Source organism: Calypte anna, chromosome 14, assembly GCF_003957555.1.
Source record: "Calypte anna isolate BGI_N300 chromosome 14, bCalAnn1_v1.p, whole genome shotgun sequence".
Classification (NCBI taxonomy): domain Eukaryota; kingdom Metazoa; phylum Chordata; class Aves; order Apodiformes; family Trochilidae; genus Calypte; species Calypte anna.
Window position 1 is genome coordinate 6,083,178 of NC_044260.1, and position 26,758 is coordinate 6,109,935.

General features: G+C 40.9%; 1 protein-coding gene across 3 annotated transcripts in view; it reads left to right on the top strand.

The window, feature by feature from the left end:
* Positions 1-25,447, top strand: part of PRKAR1B (protein kinase cAMP-dependent type I regulatory subunit beta) — an 89,367-nt gene extending 63,920 nt beyond the window's left edge. For 2 of the 3 annotated variants that reach the window (XM_030459582.1, XM_030459583.1), the window contains exons 8-11: positions 4,293-4,353; positions 7,895-8,016; positions 24,669-24,750; positions 25,185-25,447. In XM_030459582.1, coding sequence (XP_030315442.1) covers positions 4,293-4,353; positions 7,895-8,016; positions 24,669-24,750; positions 25,185-25,357 — 438 coding nt within the window. In that variant the 3' untranslated portion in view covers positions 25,358-25,447. Of the gene's footprint in view, positions 1-4,292; positions 4,354-7,894; positions 8,017-24,668; positions 25,110-25,184 lie in introns of those variants that run through there. The other variant, XM_030459584.1, reaches the window with a different exon arrangement.
* Positions 25,448-26,758: the final 1,311 nt, after the last annotated feature.

Genomic DNA, 26,758 nt, shown 5'->3' on the forward strand with positions numbered 1-26,758 from the left:
AAGAGGTGAGAAGAGGCAAAAAGACAGAGACAAGATTGAAGGAGTGGGAAGAAAAAAAATGGAAGAAAACATGTCAGGTGAAGAAGGGGAAGTTGCAAAAGGGATGCAACAGCCCTATTCAACAAGACCTGTTCTAAACTCTGGGGTATTCATTTTCCCCAGGCTCTCTATTGCTTAAGCTAAGCCTAGGGCTTGCTCCATTTTTAAGTGATCCTAAAACTGGGTATGAGCTCTTTTCTGTGTAGATTTGGTAAATGCAAGTGATCTTCTTTTTCCTTAGGACTGTTTCAGGGAGGAGAACTGCAGATTAGAATATTAACGAGTCTTTGTAGTTAGGGGGAACCACTGTCTTTAAGATGAACTTGTGCATGACAGCTCAGAACCAGGGAGAAAGTGAACAAAGGAAAGGAGGGAGAGAGGGAGAAGCAGTGACTATTGAAGTAAGATATTAATAGGTTAGAAAAAGCAGAATTAATAATGACTTTCTAAAACATGCCATCAAGAACTCTGCCAGTGCAGAATTATTCATGTACATTTACTATTGTTTTGATCTGGCTCAAGCAATAAGATTTCTACTGCTTCTCTTGGGAAACTTCTCTGCAAGAGCTTAATTCCTAAGCTGGGAAAATTTTTTTTGGTATTCATCTTAAATTAGATTTTATTAATTTTCTCCTATTACTTTGAGTTATGTCAAGTTATGCTGCACTAAATTTCCCTCATATATCTGTAGATGATTATCACTGTCTACTTAAAGCCCTTGTAACAATGCATGCTATTTATGAGTATGACATACCTATGAGCTCAGTGTTGGAACTGACCTGGAGAGGCTGAATTTGGTTTGCTCCCTCCATACCAGATATCCCCAAGTATTTAAGCAGTTCTTCAGGCTCTCCTTGGTTTGGGAGCACTTCACTGGAGAAGAGGTACCCAGGCAGAGTGTAGCACACCAGGTGCCATCACATCCAAGCCCTGGAAATGGAGTCTCTAAGCTTCATTCCTGGATGATGTCTTTGAGTATACAGACTGAAATAGCCCTGGCAGTGTTCTTGCTGCAGTCTGATGTTGCAAACCAGGTCTCTCCTACTGTCTGTAAATCTCTTTCAGCTTTACAGCTTTCCAGTCTTCTTCCGTTTGTCAAACATCTGTGCTTTGGATTTTTTTTTTCCTTTCATATCTGAGCTGTATTTTCCAAACAGAAGCTCATTCTATTATTTTTTGCTCCCATTTATAATGTCTCTAGGTCCTTTCTTGTTATTTTCCTGTCTTGGCAAGCTTTCATAGTATCTCCTAGTCTGCAGATATCGTTACTGTCTGATTTGTTGCTGCTTCTAGGAGATCCATGAAAATATTGCCTAAGAACAGACTTAGCACATGTCCCAGGGAGTGTGCTGCTTGGGGCTTCTGCAGAAACAACTTGAAGGGGAGTAGAAGAAGTTATGGTGGTGTGAACACAATCTGATTAAAGTGCCTAGGGCCAACAAAACATGTATAAAAAGGACATCAGGAGTCAGAGTTCATTAGGTTCATCAAAGAAGGTGGGAAGTATGACATGTTTCAGGGGGAGAAAAAAAGGATTAATATGAATGGAAATCTGCACACACTTGGATTGTTTGGAAGATTGCTGCTGCTGGGTTGTTTTTAGCTTATGTGTTAGAGTAGTGTTATCTCTAAATCTCTTCCTCTCACTCTGCTTGTGAAAGCTTGATCAGGAAAACACACTCAAATGAAAACAATGTACATGAGGGTGAGCCAAGCTTCTCCTTTCTGAAGGAGAATTTGGGGACCCATTGCATTGATTTGGACCCAGCCTCATACAACCTCTGAAAATGAAGAGGCAGCTTCTTCTCTGCCTGCTTGGGCACCCTAAGGTGAAGCTGTCAGGTGGCTTGTGCTACCCTGGAGGTTGGTTTTTTTTTGTCTCCTCCAGAAGAGATGGAAGGTTGGATGGCACCATCCTGCAGGCTCAGTCGTGAGCCATCAGTTGGGTCACTTTGGGTGTCAGTGTATGTGCTGGGAACTGGGACTCCTAAGCCTCAACCATTCCCTAGACTCTTGTTCTCCCTTACCTTAGTGGTGCCATCCTGGGACATTGGATAGCTAAGAGAGAGAAGCTGTGCATGAAGTGGAGTCCCACTGAGGTTCTAGATATTATCTCAATACAAAAAATACATGTATATATAGTACCAAATTTAATTACTTCTTTCCACTTCAGTTCTGCTTTTGCACTTGTCTTCATGGTGAATTCTGTACTCCTGCCCTGCCTGTATTTAGCCAAGACATAACACACCCATTTTCCTATAGGAAGTGATGTGCTCTTGCTCTCCAGGCCAGGCAGGATGCTTGCAATTCCTACCTTCCTGGGTCTTGTCTCTAAATACTCGAAGCTGTGGTCAAGCGTCACGGTTACTGATTACTGCTTCTTAAAATTCATCTGTGCCTGCAAGTCATTTAAAAAGCATTTTCCACATCTGCCCCTGGGTGCCCCAGCCCATCAAACTAAACCACCAATCTGGTTTTCCATAGCTGTCAATTTTGCTGCTCTCTTTTCCACTCGATTGCTGGGAGGAAAGCAACAACTGCACAGTGTCCAGTTTTCCATTCTTTGTCTCGCTTCGAGCTGTCAGAATCTGGTGTGGTTTGCACAGCCTCCTCTGTTTGATGTTCTTTTTCTTTCTTTTTTTCTTTCTGGCACTTCAAATGCTCTCGGAGGCCCCCGAGGTTGAGCACCAGGTTTGTCAGACAGAGAGGTCAGACAAGGGTTACTGATGCTATCAGAACTGTCATCACCAGACTTGGAAATTATGAACGTGGTGCAGAGGGGGAGACCTCAGTAGCTGCTCTGGAGATACCTGGCAAGAGTGGCAGCTCCTGCCATTGCTGAGGTGCTTTTGGAGAAGGGATGGCTCCAAGAGAAGGACACAAATGGCAGCTGTCCCCAGAGGAGAGCAACTGGCAGCATCTACTGATGCCAAAGGGTGTTGATAGTGGAAGAGTTCACTTTGCTTTGGTGGTTGTTGGGTCCAGCCCCACCTGCACAATGCATGTAGGAAGAGGGGTGATCTTTAAGTCTTGGTTATGTCATTGCACTTGAGTTCTCCAGCTTTTCCCAGTTTTGTACTTGAAGAACTTCTGGATGCTTTCACAGTGCAAAGTGAAATGTTTCTCTTCCTTTTGCTTTGTCTATCTCTAATTTCTGCCTCCACTTCCAGCATTTACCATTGCTCACTTGGAGAAGGAGGAATAGAGAAGTCCTTTTTCTATGGCAGACATGACATCTGCTTGTGTCTTTTCTGCCCAGCCTATAAGTAAATGCCATCTTTACTTCCCTTTCCTGCAGAAGATAAGTTTATCAACTTTATGCTGTATTCTAGCCTTTTAGATTGGACTAGCAGGCATGAGGCAGCCTTTGGCATCCAGCAGGAATCTACTCAGGTAGAAATGATGTGGGATGTCATAGAACAATGTGGAATAACTGCACAGTACCAAAGAAGACCCCAGAGCTCCTCTTTGGTCCCTGGGAATGTTTTCTTTTCAAATTATGTGTGTCAGTTCAGGAGGAGTTAAGGATGAATTGATTATTTTTGTATTGGTAAAACTGCACTATATTCTTTCCTACATGAATCATCTTAAAAATGCTAGAATGGCTACTATGATTTCTGTCTGTGGTGATCAAACAGTAAGCAGATTTTTCTCAGTAATTTATCACACAATAAAACTGTACTAGAGTGGGAATGGGAATGAATGTACTGGTGGCTGTACATATATTGATGGATTGGCTGCTCCAAAAAGCTTAAATCTTGTTAAAATAACATGAACAGGTTGCTCAGCAATAGTAATGCATACCAGACATAAACTAGGCTTACAGATAAATGTTCTTTACATTATGGTGGTTTCAACCTAAAAGCATAGGACCCATGAGAGGGACATTTTCAAGCTTTATCCTACTTTGTAATTGTAAATTCCCTTCCAACAGGACCTCACTGGTTAAAAAGATATATATTGAAATAGTGAGACAGTTAATTGATGAAGCCTGGGCTTTAAAGTGCCCAGTAACACCAGTGAAGTCAGTGAAATTGCACCAGGACTGAATTTGATTCCTTCTGTCTTTGCTTATCAGCAATACAACCTGCCCAGGCGTTTTATGGGGAAACATTTGCCTTAGGCTGTTTATACTGGCTGTGCTTAAATTTTGGAAGGGGGGGAAAAAAATAAAATAGAGCAGCTGTAGGAAGAAATTACAAAAATACTTTGTGTAATATTGTATCTTCTTTTTCTCTCTGCTTTAATAACAGGGCAGCACCCTGAGAAAGAGGAAGATGTATGAAGAATTCCTGAGCAAGGTCTCCATTTTGGGTCAGTTGCCCTTTGGACTTTCCTGTCAGTTCCTGTTGTGTGTGTTGGTGGCATGAATTTTGATCTTTGATGGCATGATGAAAGCAATGGTGGGCAGACAGAAGGTCTCATGGTTGCATTGTTGCCAAAGGAATGGAAGTGTAAAGGGCCCTTTTTAGGACTTGGGTTTGTTCATTCTTTATATGCACTGAGCTTGTGTTCAAAGGGCAACCTTTGGGTAGCTGCTGCTGCAGTAGAGATCATATGGATAGAGGAGAAAATAGCACAGAGTTATGAATTTGTCATAATGTCTGGTTACATCCTTCCAGGTGACAGGTGAGAAGCTTTTTCCTGTGAGAATACTGTATTTATGTGCACTAAACAAACTAACCTCACAAATCAAAATGGACTGATTTTTTTTTTTCTTCTCTGTATTTTACAGCCCCTGTCTCACATTCTTAAAACATCTGCTTAGCTTCTTGTCCTGGGATTTTTTTTTCCTTTTGATTAATGTGATAGCCACGAAATTTGGACATGTTCTTGATGGCCTTCAGTAGGAAAAACAACAACCCCATAATGCCTGACCCATCAATCACCATTAGGAGAACAAAAGCTTCTCATAAGGAGCACAGTGTTAGACAGTACAATGAAATGCTGGTGCTGTAGAAGAAACATCATGTTTTTGCTGGGGCTATTTTGGGAAAAAAAAAAAAAAAAGTTCAGGACTATTTTCCTATATAATTAAAGTATTTATTTTTCTACTTAAGTAATTTCCTTTTCTTGTTTATGGTATTCATCTACCATTTGAGCTTAGGCACCTGAAATATGAGTGTCTTAGTGAAAATATACTTGAACTTCTGAGAGGTGCTATGCATGAAATTTTTAATAACATTTATCTGCTTAAAGTAAGGCCAAGTATGTTGTTCACTTATTAATGAAGTTTTCATCATTTAAATGCCTTTTGTTATGCTTAATTTAAATCTTCCTAAATTAAGAGCACAAATTATACCAAATTACAATGAGTATTTAAAGAAAAAAGGATCTCTGCACCTGCACTAATGAGGAGCAATTACAAGAATGAGACATCTCAAAACAATTTCAGAGTAGAAAGGTTATTCAAAGATGTGCTTCCTTAAACATGTGGTTTGCAATGTAATTATAACCTAGTTTGTAGTACAGTTTTCCAATCTCATTTCTTTTTCTTTCCAATGAGGAAGGACTGCAAGATTTGAACCTTTTTTAAGTACGGAAAAGCACCAGACAAAATAACACAGCAGTTTAGGTGCACTGAGAATTTAGGTGAAATGTGTTTCACATGTACAAAAAGCAGATGGCAGCTGGGAAGCAGAAAAATATTTTAGAAGTCTCAACAACTGAGAAGTCAATTTTGTGCCTTTTCCACTTTCACAGTGGAAAAGTCTCTACCTGAGTCATCTGTGCATTTTCAAGGCTTGTGTAGTGCCCGTAAGTGGCCATATAACTGTAAGAGCAATTTTATTTTCTTTAATCTAAGGATTTCTTAAATTATCAATAGCTGTTTATAGTGTATTAAACAAGATAGGAGAAAACTAATTGTTTCAATTTTTTTTTCCTAGAGTTTGGTCAAATGTAAAGCCATTAATTAATACATACAGTTAGAAATCTGCAAACATTTTATATGGTCTACTTTATTTGAGGCTTGAATTTAACTCTGCACCAAAAACTTTAGGAGTTTTATCATGTACATAATGCTCCATTTGCAAAAAGCCATTAACCAAAGTATTTGTAGTGGTACAATTCCCTTAGACAAAAGAGAGACACTTCGTGACTAAAGCTAGAATTAGCTTTGAATTTTTCATAAAGCCAACTGGAGAAGAAGTTTCAAGAGACTCTTTCTTTTCATTGTTAATTACTGTGTTCTTTTCTTCTTTTTCTTTTTTTTTTCTTTTTCTTTTTTCTTCTTTTTCTTTTTTCTTTTTTCTTTTCTTTTCTTTTCTTTTTTTTTTTTTTCTAAAATGAAAAAGCCTACTCTGGTCTGCATGACAGAGTTCTATGCTTATTTTTAGTCAAACAGAGCACTTTTTGAATGCTGCATTGACAATCTGGGCTTTGGGTTTTGGTATTCTTCTGCAGCAAAGGCCACAGATGCACCAGAATGATGCATTTGGTGGGGAGAATATTAGAAATAATAAGAATATTCCAAACAGCAACAGAAAATGACATAAAACCAGGAAAATGTATGTGTGTCAGACAACTGAAAACTCTGCTTTGGTGTGCTGATCACTTTGGTCTGGTTTTGTTACAAGACTCAGTGTGTGCTTCTGAGCTTAGCCAAAAGGCTTTTCAACTCTTTCTTTCACCTTCACACAATACTCCTAAGCAATATTTGGAACAAAGTGGGAAAACCAGAATCTGAGAGGACAGCCCAGATCTAATCCTGGTGTCAGGACACATGTCTTTACTTACAATAGATCAATAATTCAACTTACAATAGTTCAATAATTCATAATAAGTGCTCTAGTGCATGAATTTTAAGCCCATCTTTTCTGAGGCAGAGAAGTTTATATCATTGCATTCACTTTTACACCCATCGCCTCGTTCAGTCAAATCTGATAAAAGTACAGAAGTTCAAGTACAATTCACTGTCTTGAAACCCCATGCAAATAAGTGGGTAGAGGACAGAGCCAGAGGTTGGCACCTCTCCTCTCCCCGAGGGCAGGATGGGTGAAACCCATCCCTTAGCAGAGGCAGGAGGGAGAAGAAGGCAGCAGGACAGTGAGCAGCCTTGGTGAGCCACTGAGCAGGTTTTTTGTTCTGTGTGGGTATGAGCAGGGATTTGTGGCAGCTGCAGGTGGGTGATAAGGACACCAAGCCACAGGAAAGAGGCTGCATTAGCTCCATTTCTATAAAGCACACCACTCATTTTTTCTTCCTGAAGTTTACTTTGAAGTTTTATAAGTTTTCTCCCTAAGCAGGGGAATGTACAGAAAAACACTTTGTAAGCCATCCCCTGGCAAATGAAACAGAGATGCCACTTCAAGCATCCTTGCTGAGACTCTGGTCCCACTGCCAGGGTCATGCCCTTGGCCTCAGTGGTGCTTGGTCTCACCATGGAGGAAGAGTCATCTTTTGGCTCAGCACTTTGGCATCATTTATCTAGCAGGCCATTGGTGACTGGGTGAGAGCAGCTCTGAGCAAAAGCCATCAGGATGTTTTCTGACACCTGGTGTGGGATGTGGTTAGAGCACTGGGGCTCTCCTGTATTGCTGGTACCTTCACACAGCTCCAGAGCTGCTAAAATCCTCTGCAGGATCAGGGCAGTGCAGATCACATCGCAAACTAAGAGAACCAGAGCCAACTTTTCCTGTCCAACTTTTAAGATCATTATCTGGGTGATTACTAAAGTCTAAGACACAATGAATAAATACATTCATCTTTCCCAACTGGAGGTTCGTGCGAAGTGCCTGGATGAAAGAAATGTTTCTCTTAGAACCAGGCATAGCAGACCTGTCAGTTTAGATAAGAATCTTCAACCCAAGTCAGAGTCTTTTATAATAAAATTTTATGATCTTCAATATTTTAGAGTCCCTGGACAAATGGGAGCGGCTGACAGTGGCTGATGCACTGGAACCTGTCCAGTTTGAAGATGGAGAAAAAATTGTTGTGCAGGGAGAGCCTGGTGATGACTTCTTCATTATTACAGAGGTAAGATTGGCATCCTGATAAGCTCTGTCATTTCCTGCTAAAGATGAAGACTTTGTATTAAAAGACATTTGGGTTCAGTTTAATCTTTTACATCAGCATAAATCTGAACTAACTCTACTCAAACCATAATTACTCAAAATTCAAATTAATTCAGACAGCAGTTCCATGGAAATGTCGTATGTGGGAAGATCCCTAATTTCCAGTACATGGAAGACCCAGAGGAATTTTAAGGTGTGTCTACTGTTCTTACTGTTTGAAGGTTTGCTTTCTGCAGGAGGTTTTTCTTGTTTAAACCACCAGTATTTTCACACAATTGGCCAGCCACACAATGCATTGATCATTGTTCCCAAAGGGACTTACAGGGGAAATCACAAACAAACATCTGTAAACTGGAACAGGAGACCTGATCTGAAAATGGATAATTTGTTCTTTGTTTTGCTCTAAACTGAGTCCAAATGGCTGAGCCATTTTCTTGTTTACTCTCACACAGGCAGACAGATCTGTCAGGCAGCTGAAAATGCTGACATCTTTTGGGGAGATTATCTGACACTTTAGTTCCACCATCTCACTTCTGCAGACAGATGCTGATGGGGTTTTTCCTCCCTCTTTGATATAAATATTTGGATCCTTGGTATCTCATACAAATACCTGGGCACTCTGATATAACAAGATATAAAAAGGTACTTGAGAGATTCAGACTGATTATAACATGACAGCACTAGGATGTGATTGTATTTGTATTAAACAGGAGCTTTTCAGTACCAACTGATTGTTGCCATACACAAATATATAGCCTTGAAATGACCAATAAATGGCTGTGTGGTGACAGCACAAGTGAACATACCAGGGCAGATGTTCCATGACCAGAAATGAGGCAGTGGTGGCACAGGAGCTAGGAGGTAATCTGAATCCCTCACTGGGAGAAGGTGGGTCAGGTGTATGTGAGAAGCTGGTATTGTGTTTTGTTGGGATCCAGTTGTATATCCACAGAACACACCTCTGGCTCCATCAGGCTGCTGTGATCTGCTGTGATTTATGAGGAAAGAGACTTTGCTCAGGTGGTAAAGGGTAATAACTGCACCTATATATATGACACAGTTAGACACTTAAGGGACTTAAAATATGTGATGAGCAGTGCCCCTTCAAAACAATAATGTCAGAATAAAAGAGACTCAATATTAGATAGGAAATATTTTTGTTAATGAGATATTCAGTGTATAATAAAAATTTAACAAATGTAATTTTTTTCCCTAAACACAGAATTTTGATTTCTCCTAATGTTACTAAGTGTGCTGTTATTCCTTGCAGCAGCATGAGACTGGGAAGACCTGATTTTCTTAGCCATCAATTCCCATGTGGAAAATTGGCAGCTTGCTTAAAAAGTACCATAAGCCTTTATTTTTCCCCTCTTGATGGAACAGCTGTTATGACTTGAATGGGCAGAAAGCATTAACACTGCATACTGCATAATCATAAAGTATCTGCTCACCTCACCCTTCCACTATAAATCTAACATAGTTTCTCACTATGGAAATTGCCTATATTTTTCTACATTAAAGAATTAACATCCAGTGTCAACTTTCTTGTGCTGCAGCAGGATTTCTGCCTCCTCACACATAGTTTAAGCTTTGTATTATGAACCTTATTTAAACAGGAGTTTACAACTTTGATGTTAAACTTTTCTGCAGGAGAGCAGATGCAAGCCGCCAGGGACACATCATTCTGCAAAGTGGTTGGAAGTAGTTTTGGCTGGTTTGTTGTGACAATATGTTGAAAAGTCATTAGCTTCTTTCATACGTTTTTTGATGTTTATGGCCTCATAATCCAAAACACTAGACATGCAGCCAATTTTTTTGGCTGCTATATGTGCAAAAAGTATTTCATATATCACCAGAATACACAGTATGTCCAGTAGTACAAAGCTAAGATGTGCCATGCAGTTTTTGGGAAGGGTGCCCATTTACTATAAACCACAGTCATTCATGACATGCCTTACAGAAATCAGTTACCAATTTACAAAGCTTTTGGGGTACCAGCATCCCAGATACTGGTTTCAAATGGGGTCTTGTGACTCCTCTCATAAAATCTTCTCTATGACAGCCAGGACTTAGGGATGGATTTTAAATTCTTAGACAGTTTTGTGTGAACTTTTAAGTACCTTGGCCCTACAGAAGGATGTAGACTGTAAGTGAATTGGCACCTTCAGGATTTCAGACAGAAGTGCAACCATTAAATCCTTTTGAAAGGCAGAATTCCAGCCTCGGTGATGATTATAACACCTTTCAATCAGGAATATCATACTGATTAGTATGAACAAGTATATGTAGTTTTCTCTTCCTGTAAAGCCAGCACCTTGACCCTCTCTCTTTTTTTCTTAGTATAACCTTTTTTCATGGCTTTCTGTCCACTATCTTATCTCCAGTGTTTCACAGATCATAGTAGGGTGCAGATTATTTGAGGTGCAGGCTGAATGCATGAAAATGCTGCAGTGCCCCATGAAGAGCAAAGCTGCAGCAGGAGCTCAGCCAGATTATTAGAATAACAGAAAGTGTACACAGGGAAGTGTCACAGGAAACCAGGGCTTTTAAAGTTCACTATTCACAAAGCTGTTTATTTTTTGTTTAAAATTCTAACGAGCAAAGTATTAACCTGACATTCCAGGACAGTTTCAGTTTTTCTGCCATCCTAAATCTTCACAGGCACCAGTAAGATGTTTACTTGCAGAAGGCTGGGTGCTTTTCCATTTAAATTTCAAGCAGCCTTCAACACGATTTAGTTTTACTATTTAAAGGCTGTGATTTTTGCCAGAGATAGAATTATTTTAATGTTTATACCATATTCCCTAATTTGAAGATAGGATCAGAAGTGAATGTCTGCTTACAAAAGCAAAGCAACTGTTTCTGTGAGATGGATTTACTGCAGTTGAAAGTGGTAATTAAAAAAAAAAAAGAAAAAGAAATGAAAAAAAAGAAGCAGCCATTCAGTTTCTGTATTTTCAGATATTTCCAGGTTTTAGTTTCCCACTCTGGTTTTCACACAACAAACTTGGGCTTTCCCAGACCAGACAGATGTGGAATGTATCTGCTGGATTCCAAGGTCATGGAATTATCCCATATGAGATTCCTGGCACAGAGGTGAAAAACTTTAAGCGCCATGAAACAATTGTTGCCATAAAGAATTATATTTTGGCAAGCATAAATCATAACAGATGTACAGTTTCTAACAAATAAATTTGCAGTTGTATTGTACTCTGCCACACTGTGTACCCAGCAGCAGGGAGGATTTATTCATCTGACTTCAGATAACACAAATATTTTTAGCTAGCATTTTAAAGTGGTAGCTTGCAAAGGCATGAGAGCTTTGTGGAGTTAAATATCCCAGCAAATCTGAAGTCCCTCTAAATGAAATACCCATTGAACAGAGGCTGATTTTATTCCTGACTCGTGCTTTGCCACTGACTTCAGCTTAAACAGTAGTTCAAACCAGTGTAGTAGTGCTCTGAAACTGGAAAGAAATGAGGTTTTTGCTGTTGTCTAGGTTACTGGGAAAGGTAGTAACAATAGCATTAAAAATAGCAGTTATGATCATGTACCACTCTCTGAAGTTCAGCTTCCAACTTGGCTGGGTGGCACAGCACCTCCAAGTCCTCAAAGCAGCTGCCAAAAACGTGGGGACCATGAAGTGCCCTGCTGGGGTTTCCACCTCCCACTCTTCCCCATGCCAGATCATTTGGATCTACTTGTCATGACCAAGCACCCTCTATGGCACATGGATATTGTCACAGGACTGCACTGACTGTGCTCAGGGAGTCTTTTAATCTCAGCTGCATACTGAGAGCTTGCTGAGCTGCTGCCATATGGCTCTAATACTCCATAAAGTTTGACATGGCTTAAGAAAAATGCATCCACAGACACAAACGTATGCAGGTGTAGGAGGAGGGAACAACAAAAGGTTTATAACAGTGCCACACTGCACCCGAAGAGCACAGCTTGTAAATGTCCTTTAAATGTGCTCTCCACAGCCTGTCATCTCAGAGGACAGTTTGGTGGAAGTGGTGCAGAAAGCAAAGAAATAAAACTGCATGAGAATCCAAACATTTCCAATTAGTAGTTGGTCTAGTTGCCCAGCAATAGCAGGGCAAAACTAAAAGATCTAAAAATAGAAGATAATTCACAGGGGAAAATTCAAGGAGAAATAGACTCGTATCGCGTAGCTTCACACTAGAGTTTTGTTTTTAACTTTAGAAATTAGTATAGTTAATTGTAGAGAAGGGCTAAGTTACAAGGTGTAGTTGCACCCTCCTCTGCAACTCCTTAGTGAAGAGCATTTCCAAAAAAGCTGGTCTTTATGGTATCAATCTGCTGGCTCTAGAGGAGGCAGAGTCAGATCATCTGCTTTTCAGTCTCACCTGTATTATCAGTCCAGTCTGTGGGCAGAATGTTACCCTCCCTGTTTCCTCATCAGTGGGAACAATCCTAATGACACTTCTTAAAGGTGAGCAAAAGCTTATTGGAAAAAGCCATGAAGTATCCATCAGCAATGAAACCAGGCAAGGGGAACAGCAAAACTACCAAGTGAGAGAAACATTTTCATTGGCAGTGCAGAAATCCTTTGAGTATTAATGCCCAGAGCTTCCTGATTGACATAAATCAATGAAATTAGTTGGTAATGGGTATGTGTCCTGCCCTCTTCTTGGCTGATTACACTGAAAATATTCCTGTAATCCTTGGGGGGCTGCTGGCTTTCATGCTGCTGTTGACATTTCAAGTCAGGGCCACAAACTGGTTCCAGTCTGGGCAGGATCTGCTGCAAGTTCTTGCTGAGAGCATACTTGAGATACTGTCCTGTAGGTGAAATCAGTGTTTCCAGCCCCGCTGACACTCTTGGCATGCTACAGAGAGTCTCTGCACAAATGCAGTTCAAAGCCTTGTTAGGTGGAACACTGTTTGTAAACTCTCCCTGCCATGGAAACGTGCACCAGCGGAGGAAGGTCCTGGGTCTGACTCAGAAGGGCACTCAGAATTGGGCCTTTTTGTAGGAAAAGTTGACTTGAGTCTTCAATTGCCCAACAAGCATCTGAAGATTTATGATTTAAAAGCTCCTCAAGAAGGAAAAGAAGAAAAATAATAGCCCAATTGTTTCCTGCTCTAAATTGTTGCTCTTTGACTTTCTAACCCAAGAGAGACCCCTTTGGCACCTACCCCTGCGACAGGCAGGAGAACTACAAAGTAAACTTCTTCCGTATGGTTAATGAAGTCACTGCCTTAGGCACACTCTGCTATCACACCTGATAATCTCTTTTAAAACACACTGTGATTAATTATTAATTAGGAAGATGAATGTTGTCTAGAAAAGGAGTTTCAAAGGCTACAATCTGAACTGCTTAGTGTTACCAGGATTTTGATGATACCGAAAATGTTTGTCAAAGGCAGTCTGCAGTGACTCCCAGTATACCTAATCATCAAAATAAGGCAAATAAACAGAGCCAGCAGCCACTGAGGGCTCTGTACTTTGCTTATTTTTAACTGCAGAGACATTGTTTCCCATAGAGCTATGACAGGAAAAGTGCATTCAATTTTCTTGGTATCACCGAGTTGTGTTGGATCAATAGTGTTTCCACTGACCCTGCTTCAAAGTTCAGCTGTGCTCAGGAAGGCATTTTTAATGGCTAGCTGACAACCCAGATTGAAAGTTGGGTGTGTGATTGGGTCCTATCCTGACAAGGGATGCTGGTGAAGTATTTTGCTGTGTTAAAGGGAATAAAACATCAGCTTAGTCCAGCTCTTCTTAAACTCAGTTTAACTTCGACTTCTGTGGGCAGTGGATTGGATGGCATGGATATAAAATATCCATAGACATGCAGTCCTGTCTCTGCTCTGCCAGAAAGGGACAGTGTTTCACAGAAAGCAACTGGCTGCTCCCCTTCTTCTTCCCACCAGCCGTGGAGGACCTGTCAGTGACTTGAGGGCTTGGCCCTTCCTTCCAGCTCTTTTTCTGGCCTCTCCATGCCAATGCAGTCAGTGCAGTCGCCTGTGGTGAATTCTGCAAAATCTGAAGCCTCAGAACTTATGTACAATGGAGTGTTTTCTAAACAATTTTTTGAAACTTCAGATTAGCCAGTATTTCTAGTTTATTTTAGAACTTTGCAGATTTTGTTCTTAGTTTGTGGCAGAAACCAGGACATCTGTACGTAAATTCTGTGGCTGCTGTGAACAGAGAGGTTGGAGAATAATGCATAGCAGTTTAAAAATCCACAGTTAAAAAAATACTGTCAAATCCAGTCATGACTCCATCTTGACTCCACAACCAGAATTAAGTCCTCTTGTATCATCCTTCTCCAAGACCATTAAGATCAGCTAGCTTGTATAATATGAATTTTTTTAAAAAAAGAAGTTTAATGAGTAAGAAAACAATGTAAAACCAATGTATACAGCCAATTATTTGTTGTGGGAAAAAAATTCTCACCTGGATTGGCACATCCATGTAACATGGTCATAGTAATTGTGGTATATAATGCATGTAACCTTTAATCATTTGATCTTAGCTGCTTGTCTGTCTTGCATGAGCACCTCATGAGCTTTGCAGGGTTTATCCTCATTATGCCAGTGCAAGGAGGAGTGTGAAGCAACCTCTTGTTGATCACAAGCATTTGTGATCTGAAGCAGAGGCACAAGAATTAAGGTAGTTCTTCATTCCTGATGAAGACAATTAATGAGAATTGAGCACCTTCATGATTTGTCTCACAGAAGGTCTAAGACAGAGAAGCAGTGTTAGCCCTATGGACAGAATCCCAGACCACTGTGTCACCTGAGCATCCTTTTTTCATTTCTGTTAAATTTTACCATCCCAAAATGATGGGTGTTATTTTCGATCACAGGTTACGTGGAAGTCACTTGCACTTTGTGTTGCTGACTGAAATTTATTATTTCTTCCCTTGTTTTTGTATGAAAGTCTTTCATAAACCAAAGGTTGGCAAATAATAAGAATCCAAGATTATTATCTGGCTAAAGGAATACTTGCAGTGTCTTTGGCTACAGAGTTCAAAGGATTTGTCTTCTCTTGGAAAGTAGCCCAAGAACTGCTGATCCTTAGCTGTAACATAAAAGCTGTCTCGGGAATGATGCTATCAGCTGTCCCAGAGGGCTGAAATGGCAGCTGAGGAGAGCTGTGTCAGTGGCCTTCCAGGACACTGCAACTGAGAACGATGCTTATGCCAGCATCAGGAGGAACAGGCAGGGCTTGGTACATAACCCTGTGTCTCTGGGATGTTGGTAGACTTGGGTCTTGAAGCAGAACCACTGGGAGGATGCAGTGTAGCTGTACTATTCTCAAAGGCTTAAAAGTAGTTCTCATAACCTCTCTTTTGCACGTTCTATACCTAGCACAAAATAATGTGTATGAGTGTTTCCCCAGTTCACTTTTGACATGACAACTTGTGTAGGAGTCTTGTCTTTAGTCTCATACAGCTGTAATTTAAAACAGCTGATTTGTAAACCCATAAAACTGAAGTTTTTGCTGGAAATACAGACACACCCTGGTCTCTTACCACTATAGGATATGTGGAAAACTGGGAGATCATTTGGTGTGCAAAGAAGTAAAACACAAAGTTAGTAATTGCCAGTTTCATTCTTAATGTGTTCATACCCCATTTGAATTTTTATAAAAATCAGAGTGCTAGATTTTCTCAGTGTTCAAAACAGCCTGTGGCTTCTTACTGAACCAATACTTGCTTTAAGGAATGGTTGATGCTTTGACTCTTCTCTCTTTGACTGAAGAAAGTCCAGTGGGGTCTTTCTACTGTGGAAGTCTGCAAAAGCAGCAGAGGTTCCCAGGCACTGAAACATCTCTCTACAAGGAGAGCAGCACAGGCTGTTTACCCCTCAAGGTTTTCAGGGGGTTCTCAGGATCCTTATGAGTTCTTTTTGGCATTGAAGACCGACTTCACAAACTGTGATTCAAAGCATTAGTCAATGTGACCAAGAACTTTATGGCCCGAGGCACATCAAATCTAAACTGAAATTAAAGGCATCTGCTGTCTCAGGAGCTAAGAGCTCTGTTTTGAGCAGTGTTTCTCTGTCTTTAAGTAAAAATACTGCAATATAAACAAGACCTGAAATATAGCAGTGTCCAACCTGATGAAAGAGGAATAGAGAATTTTCTCATCCCTGCTGGAGTTCATGCTTTTCTCTGGGTCATGTTAAAGCTGTCCCTTACTGGGATGGCTTCTGCCTCTCCTCTGCAAAGATACCACTGAGATGACTGCAGATTTTCCAAACAAGTATATTCCTTAGGGCTCATTCATAAGCTGTGTAGTGTGGATTTTGTGGAGCACACAAATCTCCCTATCGTGTGCTCCAGGAGGAGACAACTTCGAGTGTGTGAGGTTTTTTTCTTCTGAACTTCAGAATTTGGTCCTTGAATACACAAATTTCATCAACTAAAAGGACTTAAAGAGAGCTTTCCATGGAGGGTTTTCCTGATCTCCGTGGTAAACTCCCTTCTCCCCTTACCCTAGTTAGTTCCAAGTTTTATTTCTTGCTCAGTTGCCCTGTCTGGCCACAGCTGCTCACCCAGCCCTGGTCAAAGCATCGGTTCTGAGACTTCAGTGACAGTGTCTGTCTCAGCCTTTTGCTTGGTCTGGTTACTTCAGCATCCACAGAATGTTTTCACAAAGAAGCAGATGGTGGAAGGAGTAATTGGGCCGTAAAACAACATTAACAGCTAATAACGTTTTTCACCAGAAAGGATTCTGTGGGCAGGGTGAGGGAGGATCAGCACTGTTTTCTTGTTTTCTCTCCTGTACATTCAACCCTTCCCCTGCTGTAGGTGGTTGGGCTCTGCACTGTCTGCTTCCAGGAGATGAACCCTGACAGATCAGTCACAAATATGAACAGTTGATAAATAACCCATTATAGAGTCACTTTTATGTTGACTCAGGGGATGTTTCCTGGCTTCAGAGAGAGTGAAGATAATGGCTAGCTTTGTAGGAAGAAAGAATCTCTAAAATGCAACATTTTTTTTCTCTTTGTGACTTTTATTGCTTTGAACGCTGACATGTCTGAGGGAGGAAAACAGTGCCTTGTTGCCAATAATCCACAGAGCTTGGCACAGACAGTCTTTAAAATCTGGCAACAAGATGAATATTAATTCAGTTGTTTTCCCACAGAAGCTACTGATTAGTCAAGGCCAAGTATCACTAAGATGATTCATTAAAATTCAACTTCTGAGCCCACCTTTACTTGAGTGGATCTGGTTTTTGTCACCCCTGCAACAGGTGGGCTGAATGTTCAGGATGAGGGACAACTTAAATCCTTGAAGAGAGCAAAATACAGAGGGACCCCGAAGTCTGGGGTGGTGCAACTGCTTTCCAGCTTTCTGGGCACGGAGCCAGGACAGCTACCCAAGGAGGATCACACCCCAGGCAAGGGGCTTCTCTCAAGGCTCAGAGCTGGTGTCCTTATCCCTCTGTCAGCATCCCCTCATTCTCAGGCTTCCCAGTCCCACTTATTAACTGGTGGTATGGAAGACAGGCATGGGACTACTGTGACACCAAAGCTGGGGAGCACAGAGGCCACCGTGGTGTTTTTCCATGTGATGATGGGGGATGAAGATGCCTGACAACCATGTCTTGAGCCCACCAACACATGGCTACAGCTCTATCTGACAGCTGCATGATCTAACTGGATGATCACTCTGCTGCTCTAGCTCAAGGGCAACATTTTGAAGTCAAAAGACTATAAAACTTAATGTTTTGATTCTGAGAAGCCTTTTGACTAAAAAGGGTTAATTAAAAAAAACAAAAATCCCAATTTTAAAATTGTCTTCGGAAAGCCCCACTTTGTTTTGACAAGGTATTGCAGGGCTCTCCATGCAAGAAGCAAACTGCAGTTGGTGCAGTGTACTCTGCTTTTTTTGGCTTTTCACAATGTTCAGTGGTCTCTTGCTGCCTGAATCCTGTCTTCTTCCATCTAATAATATTTCTTTTACTTCAAGGGGAATACAGTAGGTACAGCACAGGTTTAATTCAGACTCTATCTAAGAAACTCTGAAGGGGAAGGTTGTCTGAGAAACTTCAGTAGGAGGATGAACAAAACGACTGGAAAGGTCTTCCTGTGACAACCGCCTCTGATTTTAAGTACTAAACGATCAAGGCAAAGGCGTTTCCTGGTGATTAATGATGGGCTGGGTGTAGTCATGTCTGGGCCTTAACCCTGGCCTCTCATATATCCCTAGGAAATGCCCTGTGGCTGAGTTGTTTCTGCTGTTTTAAGCTACATTTGGTTTATGATTGATTGTGATTTTTTAAAGTACCTTTATGTCGGCGGCTATTTTAGTGGCTGCTCTAAACAGCTTTGTTCCTCTCTCTCTCTCAGGTCTGCAGGTTATTTCCAAACGAATATAAATGTGCCTAGGTAGCAGAATTGGTGGAAGTTTAGACATCCATACAGTTTGGACATCTTAGGCAGGTGTGATATAGCTGGTACACAAGGCAAACTGCAGATGTTCCAGCATGGCTGTGGAGCTCACGTATGGGATCCGTGCCAGCTGGGTAGGGGGGTTTGCTTTCCCTCTGCACTAGACTGCATGTGCATCAGTGTTATTGAGAATTATGGCCAGTAAAAATATGATGCATTAGGGTTATAATGTTACAATCATGACATAATGGTAGTTATATATGTTGTGACTGGGGTTGTTGCAGTGGAAAGGCACTTTCTGCAGCGTTGAGCTCTGCAGGGAACTTGTGTGGGTGCCACTCTGCACCCCTTATTACCCTGATGCTGCATTTTGAGCTCACTTGACACAGCACCATTAACCCTAGAGATACTAGGTATAGTATCTTGATGTATAGGCATCTTGATGAAAGGCACGTGTGCCCAAAAGCTCTTCTCCCTTTTCTAGGTATGCTAGTTAGTCTAATAAAAGACATTGCTTCCACAAACCTTGCCTTGCCTGCAATTAAATAAAATAGTTCCAGAATCACACTGTGCAAAAGATCTTTTCATTCCTTTCAGATCTTCTGTATCATCCATTAAAAGCAACAGGAGTCTTTGCATCCAGCCCCAGCCACTCCACTGTGTGTTCCATACCACTTCTCAGCCTCTTCCTTCCTCTTTTGTAGTCACTTAGCAAAGATTTAATAGCAACACATAATGAAGGTTTCTCTGACTGTGGAGTGAGGGGAAACTTATCTTTTGATTGTGTGAATTATGGAGTGTGTGGATTAACAAAGTGAGAAAGAGCAAAGGTGTGTTCATAATAGCCATTGATAGAGTTAATAGCAATAGCAGGTGGATCAGCCTGACCTTTTCCATCTCTGATTCTATAGGTTGTGCTGCTCTAAGCTAGTTGGTGGTGAAGAGGAAAACAAGATAGGCTGTAAAAACTTTCTTAAGTTCAAAACTAAGATAAGAATGTAACATTTTGAGAGCATGGGGAAAAAACTGTTTTCCATGCTTTTCTTTTAAAAAGCAGCAAGTAAAAAAGTGTGATATAAAAATGGAAATAGAATTAAAGGCTTCCTTCTTAGAAAAGTTATTTTTTTAAAACACAGAAATTTATTCTGTATACTCAGTGTTTCAAAAGAAAATAGACATTGAATATAGTCATGGTAGAATAAATATCTTTCAATTTTAGTAATGATAAATATGTGCCTTACTACTGATGGAGCCTCACTATATGTTTTACTGTTTTCTATATCTTTAAAATGGGAGATTAGACCAATAAAACCAAAACATCAATAAGACTGGCTTTTAAACCATAGTTTTTAAACCAGCGCTGAATTTCCTTTCCCACCCAGTGGTGAAGGACCATACTGCACAGCCTGTCCCACCCAGAGGTAACATGGACACATCACTGCCCATGACATTTTATTTTGTGCTGCCCAAGAATGATCCCATCTGATTTGCTGAGCTGAAATAGAAGAAAAAAAAAATCAGGATTTCAGTTTTTAACATCATGGATACTTGCCTTTTGTAGCCAGGATACTTAGGCCAACTGCTGGCTACAGGATTGATAATTAAATAGAAAAATAGGGCTCCTGAAGCAATTAATGCTTCTAAGTACATGCAGGATAAGGCCTGGGAATCTCAATGTTGCTCCAGATGTGTCACTGTCTTTATGCTGTAGGATGTCACACTCATCCTTACAGTCCAATAGTTTAAAAGCGGAACATCTATCAAAATCTCATTACTTTGGAAAGGATGGGAGCTCATGGATAATAAACCTTAATTTCTTTTTTAATATCTTAAATTATGGTGCCACGTCTAAGCTATAAATCTTTTGCAAGTAAAACAAACTGCTGATGCATGTGAAAGAGTTGAGTAAATATCTGAGCACCGCGACAGAGCAGGGCTAGAAGGAGTGAGCAGGTGTGTGGGGTGAGGATGGCAGAGAGGTGGTGATGGCACATTGCTTTTGGAACTGCTTCTCTTGTTGTTCTTGCAATAAGATGCCTGTATTTACTTGGAGGAGAGGAGAGAAGGTTAATGATATCAGTTCCTGGGAATACAGGCACTCCCCAGTGACTGAAAGGGAATATTCCTGGATCCACCAAAGATCATAATTTCTCTCCCAAGTGTCTGCCAGCAGAAAGACATGCCTGTCTGCCTTCAGTTTAATATCATCACAAAGTCCTGATTTATTAAACTGTGTCTTTGAGCTTATGCTCTGTAAGTTTTACTTGGTGGTGTAGGAGGCTGAAATGGCTCTCAGGGTACAAGACAGTATTTTAAGTTGAGGCACATGAAATAGCCTGATCCTGCAAATCTAGAATCATGCCCCCATTTCAGGGGAACTGATCTTGCCAGGTTTTGTGTGCCATTTAAGGGGAAATCTTTCCCACTGAGAATAAATGCTCTTGGGAGTAAAAGTGATAAGCCTCTTGAATCCTTGCTAGGTAATGCCCATATCTCCCCAGACAGGGCTCAAGAGTTTTATTCATCTGTTCACTCATAGGAGGTGGGGTTTGCTGAAGCACAAGAAAGACAAAAAGCTCAAAAACTTCATCAGAAAGATTTGACAAAGTAAAATCAAATACAGACGTGAAACCTATGATGGGAGCAAGAGTAGGGGTCAGCACCAAATGAATTTAGTGTGACAGCTACACTGGATATATGGGTAATGAAGGATTTTTTCTGCATTATTTTATTTCTGTATTATTTTTGCCCTGGTTACACTGATTGTGTACAACTGGGCTCTTCCACAAAACAGAACAGCATTGTTTCCAGGGATGTGTAAAGTGAAGATAGACAGATAATTATAAATCCACCTTCTTTGTTTCATGGTGTGGCCAGTCTTCCCATGCAGGTCACTTGGACAATGCTCCAGGATGTCCTCACGGGGGTGGTGACTTGTGCAACGAGAGGCCACAGGGTGTAATCAGATCTTACAGCTGGGTGCTCACTGTCAGGGTTTCAGGAAACTTCTTTTGCTCTGTGGTCGACCTGTTCTCCCTGGGCAACGGGAAAAGCCTATGTGACTGTTAAAACAAGAGTGGAAAAATGTGTATCTGGAATATGCATTGCTTCATCCTGCCAAGCCAAGTGTTTATTGTGGAGTCCAGACACATCTGACCTCCTCCAACAGATATCATGGTGTTTCTTGGATTAAAAAGGCCGACTGCAGTGGAACAGTGGAAGAAATTGCTTCAGAAGACTGACTTATTGGAGTCTTATATCATATGGAGCCTGTCAAAAAAATATTACCCATAATAAAAGCTGACACTTGGGGAGATGAAAGCAATATTGCCTGATATTGTGATTACCTTTATGGCAACACCCTCAAGGTGAGCAGTAGGGAATTGAGTCCTTCAGTCATTTGACCTGGATGGTCAATATGATTAGTTTGGGGATTTTTTGTTGTTTGTTTTATGTAACAAAACATCTGTAATAAAAACTTTTTTTTTAAAAAAATGGTTTTGGGAAAGGGACTGGAGACATGGATTGCAGACAGCTATTTGGGTCAAGGGGTTAGGTTTTTGCCAGGCTCCAGATGGGGACGAAGAGGAGGACAGGGGCTGGAAGTGATTTTGAAGCTGGATCCATCTACACTGCACACGGGTGGGAACAGCAACAGATTAGTGAGCTGCACCTGATGGGAATTTGGCAAGAGAGAGTTTGATATCCACATTATGCCCTGCATGGAGCGTTCCCAGGAACACTGCTTGTGAATATGTGTTTGTTCTGAAAACTTGCAGTAAGTGTGAATAACAAAATTAATGACACTATCTTTTGCATTTTCATGCCCTTGAAGATTTACTGGAAGATCTTGGAAAACAGCAGCTTTGGCGGAACAGTTTAGTTATATCAAGGATAAGGAATTCTTGCTGGAAACTTGACAGACACCATATCACTTTCTTATATCCAGTCCTTTCAGTTACTTCTGTGGACAGCCTTACACTTGCTGTGGACAGTTTTATGTGCATGGAATGTTTCACTGGTAGATAAAATCCCAAACAGCCCCCACAAAAGACCCAAACCAACCTTTCCCTGTAGGTTTGGCTTATTTTTGAACAACCTTGCCCAGTTCAGGTGCTCTTGGTCATGCAGGCTGTGCCCAGCACATGGTTCTGCATCTTCTGCTATCAGCTTCCTGGCACATTAAGAGTGAAAGCCTTGAAGCTGAGAAGGGTTTTAGGATTGTTTTCAAATGGACCTGGATTTACAGCCCTGGTGTTTCTTCAGTGTTTTTGTGACAGTGGCAGGGCATGTAGCTGATGGGATGGAACAGTAAATTGTTGTGAGCACTGCAATGTGCTGACAGTCTGATACCCAGGGATCTAAACTAAGCACAGGTTACTGCTAGTGGGCAAAATGGGAAATTATAACTTCTGCTGTGCCAGATTGATTCAATGTACATCCAAGTCTGTATAAAAGCCATCAGATGCTTAGCATATATCAAACAATACTTGCATGCTATTTGACTTTTTGATTCTGGTTCCTGGCATCAGCAGAAATAAGATTTACCCCTTCGTTTATATAGCATATAAAGGTTACATTATAAGTTAAGCTAGAGCAATTTGTAAAGTATATGGGCTTAAAAATAACTCTGTTATGAAATAGAATATGGTGCAACACAACAGTATTACAGCATCTTAGTTGTGCTTGCTCAGAAGAAAGCAAATTATGATCATTGGCTACATAATAGTGGATATTCCACCACTCTTGTAGTTCTTGAGCCCCCAAGTCCTACAATAATGAAAGCCAGACCTCAAGCAGCCTTACATTGCTGTTCAGAGTTGCAGTTCCATGATGATGTTTGGGACAGTATTTAAATGTAGTGTGAAGGGGAAGGGCCAGTTCTGCAGGGTGCTGAGTTCTTTTAACTGCATTGAAGCCAAGGTATTGTAGGTGCTCAGTGTCACCTGAGGGGAATAACTTTATTTTAGTGGAAGGAAGCTGCAGGATATTTACAGCCAGTAGAATAAAGCCAGTGAGGTTTATGCTCCAGGCTGGGGTGGTCCTGCAGCCTGGTACCAGCCCCCATGAGCCAGGCTAAGCAAGACTTGGGTGTCCAGCTGCAGCATGAGAGCTGTAATATTTTCCAATAACTGGCATCAGTCTTTGGTGCATAGGCCCCATTATTGTGTCTCTTCCCCTTCCCTGTCCTGGTTGGGGCAGGATCAGCCCTTCTGTGTTACTTTCCAAGTTGAAAGTCTAAAAACAACTTTGTACATTGGTATTCTCCAATGGCACTGTCAAAAAATTGCTCTCCGGTGTAATTTTAAATCTTGCCTTTTAAAAATCTGTTTAATTTTAGTTAAAATTGAAATATGTTAACATTTTTCCTTTCCCTATGCATTTGGCTTGGGCTCAGAAGATAACTTCATATGTTACTTTAACTTTTTTTTCAGAAAAGCAGATACCTCCTCTATTCCTCTACAAAAGGTTTATGCCACAATAATTTAAGATTTCCTCCAGGTTAGAATTTTTCTGCCTGTAAAACCCCTTTGAAGGTTTAAATAGACTGTAACTGAGTTTTGACATGTATTAGCACGTGTCAAGTGCAGCAGTTATTAAGGGTAGTGGAGACAAGACACATTCCATCTCTCCACAACTGACTCACAGGTGTCCAGGTCACTGCAGTCCACAAGTTGGCAAAGCCACACAAAAAAAATCACCCTTTGTTGCAACATGCATTAAAAACTTCCTTTACCAACCATTTCAGCACTAGATCCAGTGAATGGTCAGGTGAGGAATAAACTCGAGTTGCTGCCTTACAAAATGTCCCAAGATTATGGCTGGGAAAATTGCCTTTTTATTCCTCATGATGTAAATCTTTTCTGAGTCTCTTTTAATGTTCTGCATCCACTCAGAACACATTTAAAAATTATACTGAAGCATGCATTTGCACAGCACGATGTGCAGTAGTTAAATAGGAATACTGAGTTCTCTCCTGTCCCATTTCTGTGTGAGCTGAGTCTGCCTGCATCCAAACAATTCATAAGAGAGAAATCGTTTGACATCCTGATTTTTTTTTTTTTTTTTTTTTTTTTGTCCTTCAATTTCTTTCATTCATGGATCAGGAACTGACTGAAACTGTAATCTCTCACACAGCAGAACTAAAGAAGGAAAGGAAATACTCAGGACTTGATACTTTTTGAAGCATAATGGGTTTAAGCAAAGCCAGCTGACTTTCTGCACTTCTCTTCCCAGGGCACAGCTTCTGTTCTGCAGCGCAGGTCTGACAACGAGGAGTACGTGGAAGTTGGAAGGCTGGGTCCATCAGATTATTTTGGTAAGAAAATTCAGTTAAGTATGGGTCAGAAAGACAGGCACATGGAGCTGTATCAAGTAGTTACTGTCTTCATTAGTGTTCTACTCTTTTAAATGTGAGGGGTTATGTGTAGGTCAGCCTCTGCTGCTGGTGATACTGAGGGATTTCAGAGAAGCTGAAACCGTTCCTTGGTTTACACCAGTGTAGCTGACAGGAGACAGAACCAGAATCAGCAAAACAGTCTGAAAGCATTTGTTTTCAAAGGCATTTTACACGCATGCATTATGCATGTGTAATGCATTTGTACTGTCAACAGAATTATGTTAAGTGTCTATCAAGAGATACGTAAAGGGAGATGCTCTACAACCAAAGCATCTGGGTGGTGGCTGGGAAATGCACCCTCCAAAAAAAGAGGCAGGGAGTGTGTGATGATGCTGTATTCTCCCTGTTTCCAGGTGAGATAGCCTTGCTGCTCAATCGGCCCCGGGCTGCTACAGTGGTGGCCCGTGGGCCCCTGAAGTGTGTGAAGCTGGACCGGCCCCGCTTCGAACGAGTGCTCGGTCCTTGTTCCGAGATCCTCAAGAGAAACATTCAGAGATACAACAGTTTCATTTCCATCAGTGTCTAAATGATTCCTTCTGGAAAGCTGCCTTTGTGTGACCTTGTGCACTTAAATTTGCTCTGTGCAGCTCCATAGCTTTATGAAGAAAAAAAAAAAGAAAAAAAAAAAGAAAAGATGTGCATTTTATCTGTATTTTTTCTCTTTATGTCACGTACTGGATGTCAGTTCCAATCTCATGTACCATGTAAGTAGGAAGACAACTGTTTGGGTAAGACTAGCTTTGGGGAAGGTTAGTCTCTTGGCTTGCAGGCAAGATTTTTACCTCCTGTTGGATCACCTAGGTTAAAACTGTGTTTTTAACTATTTAAAATTAACATGAATTTCTATTTCCCTCATTATCTTTGAAGTCGGACTTATTCATCTTTTGTCAAGATTCTTTGATCAAGGGATGTCTCTCTCCCTATCACTTTTGCAAACCTTTTCACTGGTTGTGGACTGGAGGTTTCTGCAGCTCCACAGGGTAAGTGGCAGTCATGTAGTTGAAGAGGGAAGATCAGAGGAAGTTTTTTGTCATTCAAGCAAGACATGGAAAGGTAGAACTTTTAAGCTATTTTGTATGTGGCTTAGATCCAGGGGCCATACTCCTCTGTGCTCCAAGCTCTTTCAGATCTGCTTTGTGGGACAAGCTAAAGTCTTCTGGGTGAAGAGGTGAAGGAACAGTGTTTTGTAAGAATCCAAATGGAGCCTTTAGGACCCAAGTTATTTGTCCTCAGCCTTTTTTTAAAGGAGGGTTTGCATTACATCCCTTAAAAATCCAACAGGAGCTTCTCTGTGGAATTAAGTGGGCTTCAAAGGACTCCTATTAGCAGCAGAGTGTCCTCAGCCTCTTCTCTGAGTATTGTATGAAATGTAGATGAGATGGTGCAGGGTGTACATTGGGAGCAACAACAGAAGTTTGTTTTTAATAAGGTCCACTTAATTAAATTCAAATGCCTTTCTTTTTGTATATGACTGCATTTTAGGATTTTTTAGGATTATCTGAAAGCCAAATACTTCAAAACACTGCCTTTTCTCCAAAAGACACAGGGCATAATAAAAAAGCACCAGGATCTTGCAAGCTGTTCCTAGAGCCCAAGTTCCTCCAAGGGTGTGCAGCCTCTGGCAGTTATTGCTGCCCTGCCTGGACATGGGTCTTCTCTCCAATGAAGCTTCTTGCAGATCCAGACCTTGTCCTGCTGCACAGCCCTCAAGGATGGGAGCATTTAGATTATTCTTTGGGAAGCTTTTCCTTTGAAGGAAAATGTGCATTTGCTAACAGCAGCTAAGATCTGCATCTCAGCTTCCCTACATAGCACTTCCCACTTTTCAGTTGTGACAAAATTTCCATTTCTTCTTTATGATAACATTATTCTGGGTAAAGCCAAACTTTTTGTACCTTTTACATGCCAAAAAGTATGCTAGGAAATA